Source organism: Garra rufa, chromosome 23, assembly GCF_049309525.1.
Source record: "Garra rufa chromosome 23, GarRuf1.0, whole genome shotgun sequence".
Lineage (NCBI taxonomy): Eukaryota > Metazoa > Chordata > Actinopteri > Cypriniformes > Cyprinidae > Garra > Garra rufa.
The window spans coordinates 16,184,027-16,203,814 of NC_133383.1; the positions used below are offsets into that span (position 1 = coordinate 16,184,027).

The 19,788-nt window shown below is 34.0% G+C and overlaps 2 protein-coding genes across 2 annotated transcripts in view; one reads left to right on the forward strand and one right to left on the reverse strand.

Annotated features, from left to right (window-relative positions):
• Positions 1-835: 835 nt before the first annotated feature.
• On the reverse strand, positions 836-5,409 carry tmem218 (transmembrane protein 218). The gene is made up of 4 exons (XM_073830233.1): positions 5,279-5,409; positions 4,849-4,984; positions 4,663-4,765; positions 836-1,481 (listed from the first exon to the last, which is right to left on the reverse strand). Exons 2-4 carry the CDS (start codon positions 4,956-4,958, stop codon positions 1,347-1,349), a joined length of 348 nt encoding a protein of 115 aa, XP_073686334.1. The 5' UTR covers positions 4,959-4,984; positions 5,279-5,409; the 3' UTR covers positions 836-1,346.
• Positions 5,410-6,254: 845 nt separating this feature from the next.
• Positions 6,255-19,788, forward strand: part of LOC141299460 (homeobox protein PKNOX2-like) — a 105,068-nt gene continuing 91,534 nt past the window's right edge. Inside the window, 1 exon segment of the mRNA XM_073829819.1 lies at positions 6,255-6,332. The gene's annotated coding sequence lies outside the window, so the exon portion shown is untranslated.

Here is a 19,788-nt window from a genome sequence, read left to right on the forward strand (position 1 = left end):
TCAATAAAATTGTTAATCTCTAGATAGAAGAGGCTTGCTTCTGGTAAGCCTTCCAAATATGCCATATTGTCCCATATTTTTCTAATTGTACTGTCATATACTTTATTATTTAACATGTTAACTGAGGCCTGTAGAATCTGTGGTGAAGTTCTTGGGTTGTCTGCCATTTCTCTGAGCATTACACAGTCCGATCTTGGAAAGAATTTGCTGGGACATCCACTCCTGGAAGGATTGGCGTCTGTTTTGAATGTCTTCCACTTGTTAATAAACTTCCTTACTGTGAAATGATGGACTTCAGATTGTTTGGAAACGGCTATATTACTCTTCCAAGATTGATAACAGCAACAATTGCTTCTCTAAGATCATCACTGATGTCTTACTTCCTTGGCATTGTGTTAACACACACCTGATGGCTTCAGACCAGCAAACTGCCAACACTTCTGCTTTTATGGAGGTGCTCACACTTACTGATGATCAGTTAATAAAAGGCATTTGATTACAGTGCCTCACCGTTACTTACACTCTTAATTTCTACGTTAGCAGTAAGGGTGTCCTAACTTTGTCACACATGGCTTTTCCATTTTGGCTTTATTGCAATATGCCATGTGTTATTGTTCATCTGAGTTTTTTTATTATTTATTTTATGACCTGCCAAGGACAAGATAGTGTTATTATGTACCCATACAGAAAACCATGGAACTTTTTCACATGACTGTATAATTCTTTATTTTTAAAAAAATCTGAATTGTGAGATTAGTCGCAATAAACTTTTTTTTTTTTTTTTAATTCAGTGGTGGAAACGGGCTTTCATATGTGGATGAGTAGTTAATGACAGAATTTTCATTTTTAGGTGAACTATCTTTTTAATAATCAGTTCACAAAACCAGTCTAAAGGAACTGTTCATGAATCAGATCTGTTTTTTTTTTTCTTACCTATTGATTCCGCTTTCTTTAGCAAACACCACTAATTGAAGAAATTAACAAACTAGAAGTCTGAGGAAAAGAAAAATGTATTTTCAACAGTAGAAATACAAAACTGCAAAAAGAAAAAAGGCTCAGAAAAACAACCTTAATTATCCAATTACATATCTGGCATACAAAATGTACAAAACTTTACCCAACCACACCCTTCTGAAAACGTTGGCATTGCACATGCTGCTCGCAGACCCCTCTGTGCCGCGCTTTCAGAGAGATGTGGACATCTCTGATTTGGCCAGCAAGACAAAAGCCCTGGAACCTTCTGCTGTCCTCTCATCTCAAGCGGGGCTCGTTGATGGACACCGCTGCCAGGTTGGCTGCCCCGCTTTGGGATATCTGTAGGAGTTTGGCACACGAAGCCTCGTGGTCTAGTGTGTTCTCAGGGGCTTGGCATACACAGGCTCCAGGAAATGTAAGGGCAGCAACATGAACAGGGCTGCCAAGAACACCACACTCACCAAGGACAGAAGCACGTAGCGGCCGATGAAGAACATATCCACTATCTGAAAAACATCACAGGCTTACGGCGTGAATTATTTAACATATTATACAGTGACTGGAAAGTAATTAAAGCTGTGTGGGCTTTGATGTTTCCATTAATATTTTTAATTAACAAGAAATCCATTCAGTGCGTTACACTGTTCTCCACTAGAGGTCAGCAGGGTTCTTTTAAGAAATTTAACTGCAACCTTAGATGCCTCACTAGACCATAGACGCTAATAAAGTGTGTGTACACACACACACACATATATATATATACATACATATACACACACATATACATATACATATACATATATATATATATATATATATATAGCAGGATTTACCTTTATTTTAGCATATTTAGGAAAAATCTAACTTCTTTCTTGCCATTATTTCTTACTCTGCTGTCTGTTTTCCTCCATGAATTAAAGCCGAACAGGGTGATAGTGTTGAATACTAACAACACTCTAAGTCCCTACAGACCTGAACTAGAGTATGAGGCCTAAATCATGGGAGAGGCCACAACCTACATTAAACTACAGACAGAGCGATGTCTTTGTGTGTCTGTGCATGTGTATGTGGGAGGGGGCTCTGTCTCAGGCGAATGCAGTGTTCTCTCGTTTAACGCATCTCACTTTCTAATTTGCCAATTAGCCGGCTAGCGAAGCACAGAGCAGAGGCCATGTTTTATTAATGTGGCATCGAATGTGCGGCAGTGAGCTCCTGTTTGGGGCCGGCCTAATTGGCACTGTGATATTATTCCTTTGTACAACAGCGAGGGGTTACCCATTTCTCATACAATACACTGTCACCTATCAAGAAAAAAAACTGTTATCTGGTCATACCCGCTGCAAGCAAATCAGCAACGGGTGTAACGTGGATTTGGCGCTGTGCACAAATGAGAGTCTATTGCATAAAGTGTGGTACTACATGCATTCTTATAGTAATGAGAGACTGGTGTTTTGTTCCTGCAATTTCTCTTTCTGTGCTAATATTAATTCTTAAATTGATTAAAGCTAACTTTAATTCACATGGTGTCAACTTCTAAAAGGTGTTTTTGACATTAAAAAATTGCACGTCTTCCTAACGCCTCTTGCTGATAACAAAAATTTGAGTTGTAAATCTGAGAACATCTGTTGCAAGATATTAAGAACTGCACTATGCAGCTTGTGAGATCTCAAGTCTCACTGAGAACAGTAGGTAATCTAATAATTTGAGGTTGAAGACAGTGGAACATTTGATTCAGTCAACATGTTTCAGATGTGTTATTGAAAAACGAAAGGTAAATGGTTAGGGTTTTGTTTGTGCAGACAAGAGGGTGAGTTGGCAGCTCAGAGCGCTGGTTTTGGCAAAGACAGACTTTGGGAAAAAGCTGTTGTGTTTGTGCTCGTCTGCTGTTGAGGAGAGATAAAACCAGCACATGTCTTTGTCAAATATAACACACAGAGAGCTGTACAGTGAACCTAACTCTGTATTCAAGCATGAATATCAGAATTCAGTAATGCAAACCAATCATCACTTGTACTTTATCTTATATTACATATAAATCAGGGGCGTTGCTCTGAGCGGGCAAGAGAGGCAGTGTCTCATCAAAATATTGAATGAGAAAAAAAATTGTAGTACAAAAAATAAAACAAATCCAGTGCTAACATTAAAAAGTGCATAAATCATTTGTGTAAAAAAAAAAAAAAAAAAAACATTGTCCATAGAGACGCCAGCAAGTAAAGTTACAGCAGGAGTCCTCTCTCGCCTCCCCTGAGTTTTAACAGACCCCCTAAAACCTGCGGTGGGTTTGGTAAGGGGTAATTGAAAATAAATGGAGAAAAGTCATGTGAGAGGAGGCAATGCCTCCATCGCAATATGATTACATATGACTGATTATGTTCGGTTGTGATTGGTTCATGCGGTAAATCCCGTCACTTGTGTTCGTATGTGTTCTGCGTTCGAGAATCAGTCTGAATGAACAATATAATGATGTTAATGGAAAGACTAATTTAAAAAAGTAAGTAAACAACTCACATTTGGATATAACCACATTGTTAAGTCAAAATACAGCTTAAAATGTCATGAAAACATGATCTCTGGGAATTTTTTTGAGAGTAATTAGCTTGGTGAAATTAAAAAAAATCTGTGACCAATAATTACCAAGCTTTGATGACTGATGTAGTCAAAAGTGAGCTATTAAAAAGGTTTTTTTTTTTTTTTTTTTTTTTTTTTTAAATATATTATGTGCTGGGTAGTTTTTCTGCACTCTAAAAAATGCTGGATTATTTTTTTCATCTTGTTGGGTCATTTTATCGGGTTTTTACCCAGGTGCTGGGTAGTTTTTCTGTAACTAAGCTGCAACCCTAGTTGGGTGGTTTTTAACCCAGCATTTTTTGGAGTGTGCCTTGAATTATTATTTTGGAATGAATGTAAAATGCTTAAAAACACTAACCTCATGAGAATTGTACCTTTTGGGGTACAACAGCTTGTCACTGGAGCAGTATCCTTAAAAGGACATCTTTGTCCTTTAAGTACCCTTAAAGGGGTCCTATTATGCTTTTTCACTTTTTGAACTTTAGCCAGTGTGTGGTGTGTATGTTTGGGCATAAAAAACATCTACAAAGTTACAAGTCTCAAAGTCCACTCCAAAGGGAGATAATTCGTTTAAAAAAAATCCCTTTTCAAGAACTACAACGAATGGCTCCTCTGGACTACAGCGTTTGTTTTACGGATGCTATTATGTCACAATGCGGTATCCCGCCTACAATTCGTTAGCGGGTGGGGGATTCGCTAACTGCTAACCAATCACAATACATTTGGTTTTTCAAAAGGTGGAACCCGGAACTAATCCAGCCATTTGTGCCAGCCTGGGGAGAAAGCTATTGTAATAATGTAAATTATGTGAAAAATTACGCGTTTTTCGAACAACCAAGCATGAGAGCATGTTCTAGTGCACCCCTAAAACAAAATAAAGACTTTGTAAAAGAGCATAATAGGACCCCTTTAAGAGGACATCTTTGTTCTACTAGATATTACTACATATTACTACAAAGATGTCTGCTCCAGTGACAAGCTATTGAACCCCAAAAGGTACAATTTTGATTCCCTTTTATATATCTATCTATCTATATGTCTATCTATCTATTTGGCAAAGATAGGAAAACTCCTATATATTTTTAATAAAGTACATTATGCAAATGTTACTGCACTCACCTGAACTGCTCTCTCAGGGGAGGGAACTTCAGAGGCGCGAGGAAAGAACACTAAAATCAATGTGATGGTGAGCGCCAGAAGAAATATAGGGATGATTCCTAACCTGGTGGGGCAATAACATCGATTACTTATGATACAATAGCCTACTTCAGACCATGTGTCTAAAACCTGAAAGTATGCTCTTACTTTGTTGGGCCGGTTGCGCGCACTAGAACGATGGTGAGCGCCAGAGTCACTATCCAGATTAAAGCGATGATAAACACACCTGTCCCAACGCCTAACACCACATCGGCCATCCTCACCTCTCGCAGTGTGTCTGTTCCTGGACGAGAGATTATTTCAAGTGTTTAGGCGGTGTGATATGATGAATCCAAGCGCCATATCCACTGAGTTTGTAAGTGTATCAAACTGATGTTATGAACGCAAACCACGTGTCGCGTCTAACTTAATCTGGCTGCTATTACTAGAAATGTACTGCTTTTTAAACGCAATTCAACTAGCATAATTAAGAAGTAAACGATGGAAAGCGTGCGGTTCATCAAGAATCCATGATTAAGCATGCAAACTAATCCCTTGTGAACCTTTAACTCCTACTGTAAACAGTTTGTATATTTACCTCATACAGCAACCGAATGCTGGAAGCAACTGCGTTGTTCTAAATAATACACTCACTGGTTTGCGACAAGATACACGCTGCACAAAGTATAAAATATTTCCATGGAAACACCGTCGCTTGTTTACCTCCACACTTCCTGTTTTGCGAATAGACCAATCAGGTTGCAGTATCTAGCTAAAAGAATGCTGGGAGTTGTAGTTTATGTGAATACTGAGTATGCGTGGTACGCTTAAACAATTTACAGTACGTTGTCTTTGCTAGCTCACTGATAGTGGAATGATTGTTGTTGTATAATGTTCAAGTGTTGTCAAATCTCATGTTTTAGTGTTATCAAATCACATACGGGTTCAAACTTGGCTTTTATTTCATTCCTCTTTTCAAGACTGGTCAGCAATTGCGAATATATATTATATATATTGGTATATTTTCCTTTAGCTACAGTACAGCAACAATAAAAAGACAATTATTCACACTGTTATAAACCGGTTGTTTTAGTAATATAACACTGTTAGTCTGTATACAGGAAATGTACAGCTCATTTTATATTTTTATGGGGGTTCCATCAAAAATATTTGAATACCCATAGCAGATTTGATCAAGATTAATAGCCTTTGTAGCCTTTGTAGCCTTTGGGTTAAGTTTTTAGATAACTAACTAAACATACATTTGGGATTTGACCCAAGGTGGCAAATTTTCTCGTTTCTTGTGGCACAAATAAATAGGTTTCCTCTGCTTTGCGTCTAGGCGAACAGCCAAAGCGACCTGCAGCCGAATGTAGGTCTCGTTTAATGCCGATAGGGGGCCAGCGGGCTCCGCCGTTAATGAACCGGAGATGCGCGTCCAGGGCCCGGGGTGTTCGGTACGGCACGAAATAATGCCAGTGGAAGAGGAACCGCGGAGGTGTACACTCTCGGCAGCGAGGGGTACGGGTAGAGAGAGAGAGGAGGGGGGGAGATGGTGGGAGGGGTCTGATATGGCAGACGTCACGGCTTGTGTAGGGGAGTATAGGCTGTGTTGTCAGCCTGGTGTCAGTCTGATGAAGATTGGCATTCAGGTAAGCTGTCATTCATTTTCAATGTCAGAGCGCGGAGCGGGCGAACACTCCAGCGTGTTTTTTTCCCCTCTCGCTCTCATTACAAAAGGCAGGACATTATTCATACAGACTGGCCGAGGGCTGAGGGGAGAGAATGATAGACAGACAGAGAGAGAGAAAGTGAGGGAAAGAGAGAGAGAGAGAGCGAGTGTGAGTGAGCGGGAGGGAGGAGGAGGAAGAGAACGAGTGCGATAGAAGGAGGGAGGAAGAGAGGAAAGACGGGAGAAGATGCCGTGCAGTTTGGGGGAGCGCATAAGAGTCTTTCTGGATGATTTTTTTTTGGTGGATGATGCGTTTGGACTTGTGAAATGCGGGGGTAATTTTTATGTCGACATTTTTGTTGGCTTTTAAACGGCATTATCTGTAGGGATATATATGATTCGTCATATTCATAACGCGCAAAAATATACGCATCTAAATTCATATTTAGAATTTTAACTGGGATGTGTTTTTGATATCACCAATGTTTTGTTTCGAGCTATAGTTATGTCTTGTGCTTTTAACGAGTTTTAATATTTGTATTTGACAGTTCGTTTATGACTGGTCAGTTTTGAAACAAGATATTGCTTAGTAAATGTTTATCTGGCATTCAGATCTTGACATGAGATTATCGCACATTATCAGAGTAGTGTTTAGGAAATGGAAAACACAGTTTGCCTGCATTATGCAAATTATAGCTTACAATGACTTTACGCGGAGTCAACTTTTTAAGAATATGGGTACATTTTTTAAACGTATTTTTAAGATGTTTTGTGGTATGTAAATCTGTAATAAACTTTTAGTGAAAAATAATACGTTTACGTTTTATTTATGAACCGTCTGATACTGGCACTAATAACTAGCGTACTGTTGTTATGGTTACCACATCGCGACGACTTTTCGCTAGCGACAGTTGAAAATACGTAGGCTACTCTGACTAATTTGCAATCTAACTTTGTGTTAAAAATGTTGTTTAAAAGAACGTATATGCTACTTTTAAGGTCCCCCATCGTTTTATATTTTACTTGGACATCCTCCCCAAAAACTTTTATTTTCCCTTCTGGTTTCTTGTAGGTAAATTACCAAAGTAAACATATCTAAAAAGTATTAGAAATACTATTAGAAACCTGTTTGAAGTGCAGTTATCATAGTTCAATTAGGGCATTACCTTATAAAAGCTGTCAGTTTAATGGCTCTCTGCTGCTGCTATGACTTATACTGTATATTTTGTATAGTTTGGATGGCAAAACATGTGGTAAAGTATTTATTGGTCTCTTGTGAATTCTTAGATTTGTCCTCTTCGTAAAACATGAAGCTGATTGTTCCTTTTTTACTTGCAGAGACAACATTACATGGTATTGTAAACGATTAAGTTCCTCTTTGGATATATTCTTGTTCCTTTGTAAAAGTTTAGTGACTTTCACGATCGTATGTGACATTAATCAACCTTTTTTATTTTTTCGTAAATTTGGATTCTCTTTATAAAATAGCAGAGCTGAAGATTACAAACAGGGAACATGTAAAAGTCTTTGTAAAGTAAGAAACAGGTGACAAGACTTGTAACGATTGTTTGACAATGAGGGTGTTTTTTCAGTTTAAAACTGTTTGCAAGCTTATATAATATATTCATTTGCACAAAAATGATTTTTATTGCACTTTCTGTAAATCTAAGATAATCTCTCAGGCGTGTTTTATAATAGAATACCTGCAAGTGAGCGCTGTTTCATAATTGATACATTAATTAGATAATTTGCGATGTTGAGTTCCATCTGAAATGTGGTGAGAAAGTACAGTCTCATATCTTTTTTCCGAGTGACTTAATTTAATACATTAAGAATATATACACATTTCATAATACTATTCAGAAAAAGCTAAATGCTAAATACTGTATGTATTTAAATAACACTTTCTTAACACTCTTAAATAAACAACACTCTCTGCAAATATTTCAATGCAATGTGAATTAAGTCTTTCCAATATCAACAAAGTTGAAGATTTCTTTAGTGTCAAATATAGAAATATTATGACACACAAACTTGCTGTAGCATCTGTTTAACAACATAAGAGTGACATTGCATGTCCATCCCTCCCACCCAAAGTCAAATCTCATTTAATCAGCTGTTTTATTTCTGCAGTGCAAGCGATCACGGGGCTGTAATGTTTTGTCTGGAAGATAAAAGTTGTTGGATGGGGCTAATTTAAATGCCGAGATCCCTGCTGGGATCTTAATTGATGATTTGTGTCGCGGGACAAGCTGCCCAGGGGCAAAACTGCGAACACAAAATACTCCGACTTTATTTGCATATTCCCCTTCTCCACATTACGAGCAAATTACAATCTGAGGTTCAATACTGCAGGACCCGGAGCTCTTTTGGTCTAATCACTAATAAAATGACTCAGTCGGCCTAAATGAGGGAAGTAAACTGAGCAAAAAAAAAAGATTGTAAACCAATTGTGATGCTTCTCGACGTGTATAAAGCTATTTAGAAAATTGTCTTTGTTTCTAATGTGTTGTTTCTGATGCCAACCGTATACATCCACAGTGTCCAGAAAGCCCATATTTTCTACAGGTCTCATTTGGATTTTTCAAATCTTACACATGTTGTTGTTTGTCTGTTGACAGTTAATGAGATACTCGTTGTGTCTGTGCGAAATCAAAAATGCAGGCTCAAATGAGAATTATTCATCAGCCTGTAGTCTGCTGGGGTCTTGTGTGTTCAAGGTGAAGCAATATGAGGCTACATTGTTCTCCGGTCTTCTTAGATGCACAGAGACAGAGCTCTGTTGTTACAGGCTTCCACCGCTAAGCCTTTGCTGATCCTGATGGCTCTCTGAGGAGCGTGGGCCTGTTATTGCCGTTGGACGGCTGTGCGTCCAAATGACCTCGCTATGCTGCTCTCCTACCGCTAGGCACGACGGTCAAACTCCTCTCTTGGGACCTGGAGGTAGGGGAAGATTTACTTGATTTACACGTGTGCAGGCACTTAACGGTCAGCCGTAGCCTGGTGCTCACATCACAGGCCGTGCTGTTTTCATCTCACCCTGGCCTTGGAGAGAGACGTGGCACGATAGGTTGGAACTGACGTTGATTTGATTTACGAGAAAACACTGACTGGAAATCAGCAGTCTCCAAAAGAAGCGGTGATCTGATGTTAACAAATGTGATGAAGTCGTCCTTTGGTGTGCATGTCAGCACTTGTCACGCACTTAAATAGATGTCGCCGATTGACAAATGACTTGATGAAAATCTGCCCTTGACTGTACTTATACTCATGTCTATGTCTGCAGCATTTAAAACAGATTGAACAAAATTATAGATAAAAACAGATTAATAAAAAGTCAAAAGGAAAAAAAAGCAGGAATTTTTAGCAATAAAACTCATCCTACACAGTTTGTTCTACATAGGAGTGGTACAGTATTTGAATAAAATCTATTTTTAATATTGAATTTTTTTATATTGTGAATGGTTTCATGTTCATTTTAGTTGAAGTATTAGTTATTAGTTAATGTTTATTTTACTACAAGTAAAGTATTTTATTAATTAATTTATTTAGAAATGTTGGGAACTAGCTTAAATAAATGTTTTGTTATGTTTTATTTTATTTCAGTTTACATTTATTTTACTTTGAGTAAAGTATTTTATTTATTTATTAATTTATTAATTTAGAAATGTTGGGGACTAGCTAAAGTAAAAAAAATGTTTTATTTTATTTATTTATTTATTATTTAGAAATGTTGGGAACTAGCTAAAATAAAAAGTTTTTTATATTTTATTTTATTTTATTTTAGTTAACTTTTATTTTCCCTTAAGTAGAATATTTTATTTATGTATTTATTATTTAGAAATGTTGGGAACTAGCTAACTAGTTTTTTTTAGAAACTAGCTTTTTATGTTTTTTTTTTATTTAAGTGATGTTTATATCACTTAAAGTAAAGTGTTTTATTTCTTTATTTATTTAGAAATGTTGAGAACTAGCTAAAATAAACATTTTTTATTTCAGTTAACATTTATTTTACTTCAAGTAAAGTATTTTATTTATTTATTTATTTATTTATTTATTCATTCATTTAGAAATGTTGGGAACTAGCTAAAATAAAAGTCTTTTATGTTTTATTTTATTTTAGTTCTTTATTTTACCCCAAGTAAAGTATTTTATTTATTTATTTATTGTTTACAAATGTTGGAAACTAGCTAAACTAAAAGTTTTTTTTATGTTGTCTTTTATTTTAGTTAACTTTTATTTTACCTCAAGTAAAGTATTTTATTTATTTATTTATTTATTATTCAGGAAATGTTGGGAACTAGCTAAAATAAACGTTTTTTTGTTTTATTTTATTTCAGTTAACATTTATTTTACTTCAAGTAAAGTATTTTATTTATGTATTTATTTATTTATTCATTTAGAAATGTTGGGAACTAGCTAAAATAAAATTATTTTATGTTTTATTTTATTTTAGTTAACTTTTATTTTACCTCAAGTAAAGTATTTTATTTATTAATTATTCAGAAATGTTGGGAACTAGCTAAATTAAAAGTTTTTTGTTTTAATTTATTTCAGTTAACGTTTATTTTACTTAAAGTAAATTTATTATTATTATTATTATTATTTTAGAGTTTTAGATTTAGTTAACTATAATAAAACTGTCTGATTAGTCATTAAACAGCATGTGAGTCCTTAAAGGGTAAAATTAAGTCTTAAAAAGTCTTAAATAATGGTAAAAGAAAAATCATAATTATTAATTTAAGAGGTGTTCAATTCTGGGAAACAACAACAAGAATCACAATATGGCTTAATCTGATAAACCCTGGATTATTTGGACTGTAATGTTGTTTAAATCATCGTTTCTACAGTAAAATAATCTTGAAAAGGTCTTAAAAGCCTTCAGTTTGATTTTTAGAAACCCAGTAGAATTAAATTTCAAGCCAATGCTAAAAAGCAAAATATCGCACTGTTATTTGTGGGTGGGATCTTTTGAATTTGACCTGGCAACACCTTAGCAATTGCGCACCAATGCCCTGACAACCACCAATGAATAGCAGTGACTTTTGCACCAGTAAAACAGCTTTTCTTAAGACAAAAAGGTATTTCTTTAAAAATAATAATACTAACGTATTGTTATCTCATGCAAATGACAGACAAAGTTGTTCATAAGAACAGAAATAATTACTTCACCAGGATCAAAAGCAAAGTCAAATTAGCAGCAGCTTATTATTAATTCTGAATTTAAAAACCTTGAACAAGTCTGTAAACCTCCAAATGCCTTTGTTCTTATCTCTAGTGGAATGCTGATAATCCAAATAAATGTACTCAGCGTCACTGAGGGAAATACGAACACTTCCACCAAATCCTGAATTTATTATATTTCAGAGTACTTTCTCAGCGCAGACGAAGGTTGAAAATATTTTATTTGAATTCTGTTTGAGATCAAAGTAGGAGAAAAAAAAACCCTACCCAAGACCAATTCATATCTTTTTCCCCCTCTAAATATATAAATATATGCATGAGTATAATAACTAGTCAAATTAAAATAATGTGCTAGAGGCAGGAGAGTGCTTGACTAAGGTTGAGAGAGAATGATGTTTAATATTTTCTCTATTAGAGCGAGCACGAGAATTGTAGTTCTCACATGTTTTACACATTTCATATGTTGGTGTCATTTGGCGTGACTGGAGCGAGAGATAGATGTTCTCCAGCGGTGCATTGTGTGCATTTCGCTCTCCTGTCTTTTGGAGTGCGGCGTTTTTATTAGAGCTGAAATAGTGCGTTGAATTCTCATCTATTACTGTAAAAGCCATCTTCTCCGAAAGTGGCATCTCGCTCCGTCCCGTTTCAATGACATCATTCATAAAGGCATGTTTTTCTCCCATTCACACTTCCTGCTCTGTCCTCTGGAGCATTCAAACACAGACCACCATTGATTCCAACCACCTGATTTCATTTGGACCTTTGACACTGGGCTATATCGGAGTTTCCTCTCCCGCTGATCTATTTGTGCATCTTTTGTTGCGCTTCGAACAGAACCCCCCACGTTTCCATCATCCTCTTTCAAGCTCGGAGCCACTGAAAGGCATTGATCGGTAGCTGTATGTGTGCAAAATGCCTGTAATGGCGTCAGTACATGACAGAATCACTTAACGACGAGGACTGAGTTATTCTTCCTTTTATTAATGCATTGGAATGGTTTTCCTTATATAGGTGCTGAGTGACTCCTGAATAGCGTCTAATTCACTCGCTTTAAAAGGATTATTAATGCATATCAATCCAGATAAATGGATCTGAGTTTTATTTGCAAAGTGGTCTATCTCAGCTAGTTTTATTGGCCTGTTGCTTTGCAAATACCGTTAGGAGTAATTTTTTTTTTGCTTTCTAATAAAATGCTTTAGAACGGAGCAGCCTCTGGGACGTCATAAAGCACCTGGCTTCCCGGTGGCTTTAGCCGCAGTCTTTGATTTACAGCTTGCAGAAGTTTTTCTTCTTGAAAACTATTTCTAAGTCTCTGCCTTTTATTTGTTTTTTTTTCCCAAGCCAAGACCACTAATTCCGGTTTAGTTTGGGTATTTTAGAATCTACTGATCCTTTGAATAATCTTTTAATGCTATATATCAATAAAAACATCTAGTAATATATGAAGCACCAAACAGGAAAAAAATATGTTAAATAAATAAATGTAAAATGTAAATACACAGAAGTAAATCAGAATATATAGTTAAAATTCTGAATGTGTAGAAGTAAATCAGAATGTATAGTTATAAGTCTGAATATATAGATACAAAAATGTAAATCATGAATATATAGAAGTAAATCTGATTATAGTTTTAAGTCTGAATATATAAATGCAAATTTTGAATATGTTCTTATAATTCTGAATATATACATGAAAGTTGTGAATATATAGAAGTAAATCTAAATATATATTTATAAATCATTATATATAGATATAAATCTGACTATATAAATGTAAATTGTGAATATAAAGTACATCTGAATATATATATATTATATATATAAAATCAAGTAAATCATAATATATAGTTATAATTCTGAATATATAGAAGTAAATCAGAATATATAAATGTAAATTGTGAATATAAAGTACATGAATATATATATATATATATATATATATATATATAAAATTCAGAATATACAGAAGTAAATCAGAATATATAGTTATAATTCTGAATAGATAGAAGTAAATCTGAATATATATTTATAAATCAGAATATACAGAAGTAAATCAAAATATATAGTTAGAATTCTAAATATATAGAAGTAAATCTGAATATATATTTAGAAATTAGTCGCAATTAATCAATTCAAAATTTTGTTTACATACAATATTTGTGTGTACTGTATATTTTCATGTATATATAAATACACAAATATTTGTATATATTTAAAAAAAATATTTGTATGTATTGTATGTAAACACTTGCATATAATTTATATTATTTATAAATATAAATATTTTACATTTAAATCAGAATATACAGAAGTAAATCAGAATATATAGTTATAATTCTGAATATATAGAAGTAAATCAGAATATATGTTTAGAAATCTGACTATATACATGTAAATCTAAATATATAGAAGTAAATCTGACTAATAAATATAAATTATGAATATATAGAAGTAAATCTGAATATATATATATATATATATATATAAATTATAAATTTGTATTAGAGCTGCAAAACGATTAGTCGTGATTAATCGATTCAAAAGTTTGTTTACATACTATATTTGTGTGTACTGTGTATATTTATTATGTATAAATACACACACATATATGTATATATTAAAAAATATTTGTATGTAAACACTTGTAAATAATTTATATTATAAAGGATTCTTACTAGGACTGGTTGTTAAGGATCCCTAACTTTCAGCACAACAATTGAATGGAGATGTCATCTTGGATGGGGTGAAATTTGGCACAGATCGCGTGGTGCCACCAGTGTGACACATCTTCAGTTGTGTGCCCCGACCTCATTGGGTGTTTCGGCCACTTATCACAAGACACCCTCTGCCGTGGTTGGCCCACCACGAGTTGATCAGACCCGGGTGTGTGTCGCACGATGGTGGCACCATGTGATCATTTGGCAGCCCATGTTGCGTCCCTACGTTTCAGCCACAGCCGTTCCGCTGCAGTGGCAAGTTCTTTGATTGCCCTCCGTTGAGACTGCCCTCTGATCCCTACTTCCTTCAAGAGCCTTGTAAATAATTTATATTATAAATATAAATATTTTACATATAAATCAGAATATACAGAAGTAAATCAGAATATATAGTTATAATTCAGAATATATAGAAGTAATTCAGAATATGTATTTATAAATCTGACTATATAAATGTAAATCTGAATATATAGTTATAAATCTGACTATATACATGTACAAGTCAGAATATAGAGAAGTAAATCAGAATACATAGATATAATATATATTTTGTATTAGAGCTGCAAAACAATTAGTTGCGCATATGTATATATTTAAAAAAATATATTTGTATGTATTGTATGTATCTGTATGTACGTTATGTAAAAATATACACATATTATATAAATATTATAAATATTATATTACATAATAAATATACACAGCAAACACACATATAGTATGTAAACAAACCTTTATTCTGAATCAACTAATCGCGACATCATTTTACAGCTCTTTTTTGTATAAATACAAGATATTGTTTTTTGATTTTTAAGAAAACACTTAATGCTCAATGACATTTATCATCAAAAGCACTCAACTTAAAAACTAAACAGCTGCACTGCTAAATTTTCATTATTACACTGAAAAAATGGTGTAAGAAACAATTTTCAGTGACAAATTGCTAGTAAATGTAACAGTTAATAAAATCTTTGATTTCCAGCTTGCAGAAGTTTTTCTTCTTGAAAACTATGTCTCTACCTTTTATTTTTCCCAAACCAAGACCACTAATTCCAGTTTAGTTTGGGTATTTTAGGATTTACTGATCCTTTTAATAATCAAAATTTTCATTATTACAATGAAAAAATTGGTGTAAGAAATAATTTTCAGTGACAAATTGCAAGTAAATTTAGCAGTTACGAATTTTAAAGTAAAGAAGAACACTTTCGTGATTTTTTCATGATATTTAAAATAGCTAGTTAATAAGAATCTCTGACATTATTGCAAGTGTTTTAAGAGACTTTTCAGTTTTATGCAAATTGATGAAATGTTTTTTTTTAGTATTAATACTTTTTAATATTTATTTATTTATGCTAGCTACTAAAAGAATATTTATTTCATTAAAAAACACCTAAGTTGAAAGGAGTTTTAGGCTTCCCTTCAGACTGTGGTCAAAAAGGCTAACAGGAACATTTTTACAGTAGGTATTTTTAGGAAGGGAAAATGCAGAATGCAGACAAACTGCAGTAAACAGTTTTCCATAAGTGAGGTGCAATGGATTTGGGAATGTGTGGAAAGCTGGTCCACAGTGACTGCTCTGATCTCATCATTATTTTACTAATATCTTGAGCAAAATGATTCAGGAGTTCTTACAGAGTCAATAAAAATGTACTTTTCTCAAAGGAGGATCTTAGTGTTATTGTACCACACTGGTTTGTAGTCTTGTAAAGTGTTGTAATGTCCCTAAATGATTTATTCTAATAAGTGAAAAGTGCTTTGCACAATCACTCTGCAATTTAGTGTTGAAAAAGTTGCTAATTCGTCTATTATTTATCTATTTACATATGTACTTGTTTTTATCAGTCCAACAGTGCGAGTGTTCATCATTATATCTAAATTCCTCGGAGCTCAGTGCTGTTTAGCGCTGCTGGTGGGTGATATTTGATACATCAGTATAAGCAGCACGATTTTAGGCTGCGGGGTGCTTTGCCTTCCTCGAGCACATGAGAGATTTCACACACACACACACACACACACACACACACACACACACACACACACGCTCGCACACACCAGCTGCTTTATTGCGTTCGTACAGTATGTGCCGACAGTTTTGGGAAAACCTCATGTCATTTCAGATTTAAGAGGCGGTTGTAGTCGCCAACAAAAGGCCTCAACAACATATTTTTGGCTTTCTAATGGATGTTCCAACTATGCTAAACCACATATCGCTGCTTCTCGCTCTGGTTTGTTTTTAGGGGCCCCATAAGGCATAAAGTTGTTTCCTTTCAAGTGGAGTGTAAACATATAAAAGGTTGCAGACTGAGTATTTTCTGGCTTTAGTGTTTGGAAATATCTCTAAACATTAAACAATCCTTTATTCCCAAAGCAGTTACTTCTCAATAAATTAGCACATTACTGCAGTGTTTCCCAACCGTTTGGGTTTTATTTACCTCCACAGCCTCATCAGCAAGATTCAAGTACCTCTGCATCAACACCAAACTAAAAAAACTTTTTCTTTTGATTTGTATGATGCTGTATATCATTCTGAATTGTCAATAACATTATTAGAAGGCAAATGATTCATTTTGAATTTTATATTATGTCAGTGTCACTCCAAATTAAGTCATCGCAGATTTTATGTGGTCTTCACTTACAAAAACGTTATTTAAAAAAATAAATCTAACAAAGATAAAATATATTTTATATACATATATATTTTTAACATGATACGTATAATAAATATACATATTTTCTAAAATATGTAAATATTTGTAAATATTGTAATTTTTGAATAAAATTAATTAATTAAAATTACAATTATATAAATTTAATATTTTGTTTTTAATATATATATATATATATATATATATATATATATATATATATATATATATATATATATATATATATATATAAAAACAAAATATAATGTATTCAATTTATAGTAAAGTATACAATATTATTGTACATACAATGTATGCAATTTTTTAATTATTATGCACGTGTAAAAAAATTTTATATTTATATTATATATTATTAATATTTTATAACAAAATATAATGTATTATATTTATATTAAAGTATACAATATTACTGTAAATAAAATATATGCAATGTTTTTTAATTAATCATACACGTGTAAAAACATTTATTCAGTGATGGGCAAGCTACTTGGAAAATGTAGTGAGCTAAGCTAACAGTTACTCTTCATTAAATGAAGCTTAACTACACTAAAGCTACAGCCTTTGGTAATGTAGCAAGCTAAGCTACAGCATCATGGCAAAAGTAGTTCACTACATCTAAGCTATTTTTTTAAATTTCATTTTTCTATTGAACCAACATCATACAAAGTCAGTGCTCTCTCAGTGATCAATTAAATTGTCAGTCATACAGGCATGCAAGTTCAGTTTAATTGTTTATTCAACCACTCTTCCAAACCAATTTGGCAACAAAAATCTGTATCATGTACAGGGCTGGATTTATCTCATATTCTGGGGGGTTGAATTCTTTCTTGAAAAAAATAACAAAAAAAGCAATGGCACCAGTTTCACAATATTAAACGAATAAAACAGGGAAAACACAAAATTTGTAAATAAAATAATTTTATACATATTATTGAATAACATAGTCTATATATGAATGGGTGTTCGTCAACTGATTGCATGTCGTCAAAGTTTACAGTGTTGACAGCTTCGTAAAAAATAGCCTAAAGGAAGCGCTGTAGATTTGTTGTATATAGCTACTAAAATATGACAGATCGCACAAAAATAGCACTTTAATTTACTGCCGTGTTTGAACAAAGATAGTGATTGATTCATGAATACAGGAGCCTTGTATTGTCAGAATCTATAGTACATAACAAATACAAAAATAAAAACAAATCACAAACTTTTGCAGTCAAGACTGTGAATAAAAGACAAGTGTGGAATGTAAGCCAGATTTGGCCCAGACCCTGTTACTATCTGGGAAGCAAAGCTAAATTCTATTGTAAATTTGTTAACTGACAGTAAGAATATATAACCGAATCAAGTGGCTATTTTCGTTTGCAGAAGGTAAAATGCATTAACGTAAATTGTAAGTCTTTGAGAGGAAAAATTTAACCGACAGGTCACAGCGGCTAGGCCTATAAGTCACATTTTATTATATTCTGAAATAAACAGGCCTACAGCATAATGTTATGACATTATTTCCCTCACTCCACAACAAATCCTTTAACTTTAATCTTATTCAGAACAGAACAATGATGAAATAAATAAATAAATAAATTTGCCTAAACAATCCAAAACAAATTAAATGTGAAAGTAAAGTTGGGCTTATGTAGACTACCTCTCTTGCCACAAATACAAATGTTTCCATATCTGCAATGTATTTGAAGCAAAATTATTATGCATTGGGTAAGCTTTGTACTTCATGCACGTCGACGGAAAATATCATGATGAGCAAAAATGTGCCACAGGACCGGTGGTCATGCTGAACTGCATGTTATACACACTATTTAAATTGACTAGTGTAACTTTTGGGTGACTGTGTTTTATTTTTCAAATGAACATAGTGTGCGCGTAAGACACGTAAGACACCAGCGCGACCAAACAGCTGAATATCATATTCTGTCATGTTGGTCATAGTAAAGGCATAATTTGCTACTGCAAAGTCCAAAGCAGTTTGAAGTATTCAGAATATTAGCAAAGATTATTATAATTCGTTTAGACTAGAACACGGTTTCATTCTTATTTTGCTATGGAACCTGGTCGTTTTTTGTTTGTTTGTTTTTACTAACGAACCGAAATATTTTGCCTTTCGCCATGAATTTGACACCCACTCTCTGCCCATCTCGTACTTCTGAGTTTGAGATCTTCCCAGAGCACTAGCCTGCTTCAAATACTAAAATCAAGGCGCCCATCACTAGCATTGCAGATTATACAGTTTTCTGTTGCTATGTGGGCGCTCAGTTTTTTTCTGACATTTAGCTAAAATATCGACAACAAAAGTCTCGACAACAAGTGCTATAAGACACACTTTTCTCATCTCTTCGAATGCAAAAAAAAAAAAAACATTAGCCTTTATAAATACAGTGCTGTGTTATAAATACAGAAAACATGTACTTTCAATCAACACTTCTTTATTTACCTCAAGTCTGCAAACACGCTGAGATGCTTCAAACTGCGTGCCGCACTTCATTCACGAGAGAGGCGGGAGGAATAATACGGTTTGACTGACAGTTTAATGAGCCAATGGCGTCACGAGGTTTAGTGGCGGTGGCGTCGCTTACTGGCCCAGGATCAGTGATCCGTAGCAGTTATATTTCCGATTTGAGCTTAAAGTATAGAACAATATATAGCTTGTAGCTTTTGTTGACGCTACCGCGTTATTTGATCAAAATAATAGCTTAGCTACTGAAAAGCTATTTGATTCAGAAAACAGCGACGCTACCACCGCGCTACTGAGAAATGTAGTTAAGCTAGTAGCGTCACTACTTGTAGCGACGCTACTGCCCAACACTGCATTTATTCATACTATTAATATAATAGTGTCTGTGTGAGTTTATAGATATGC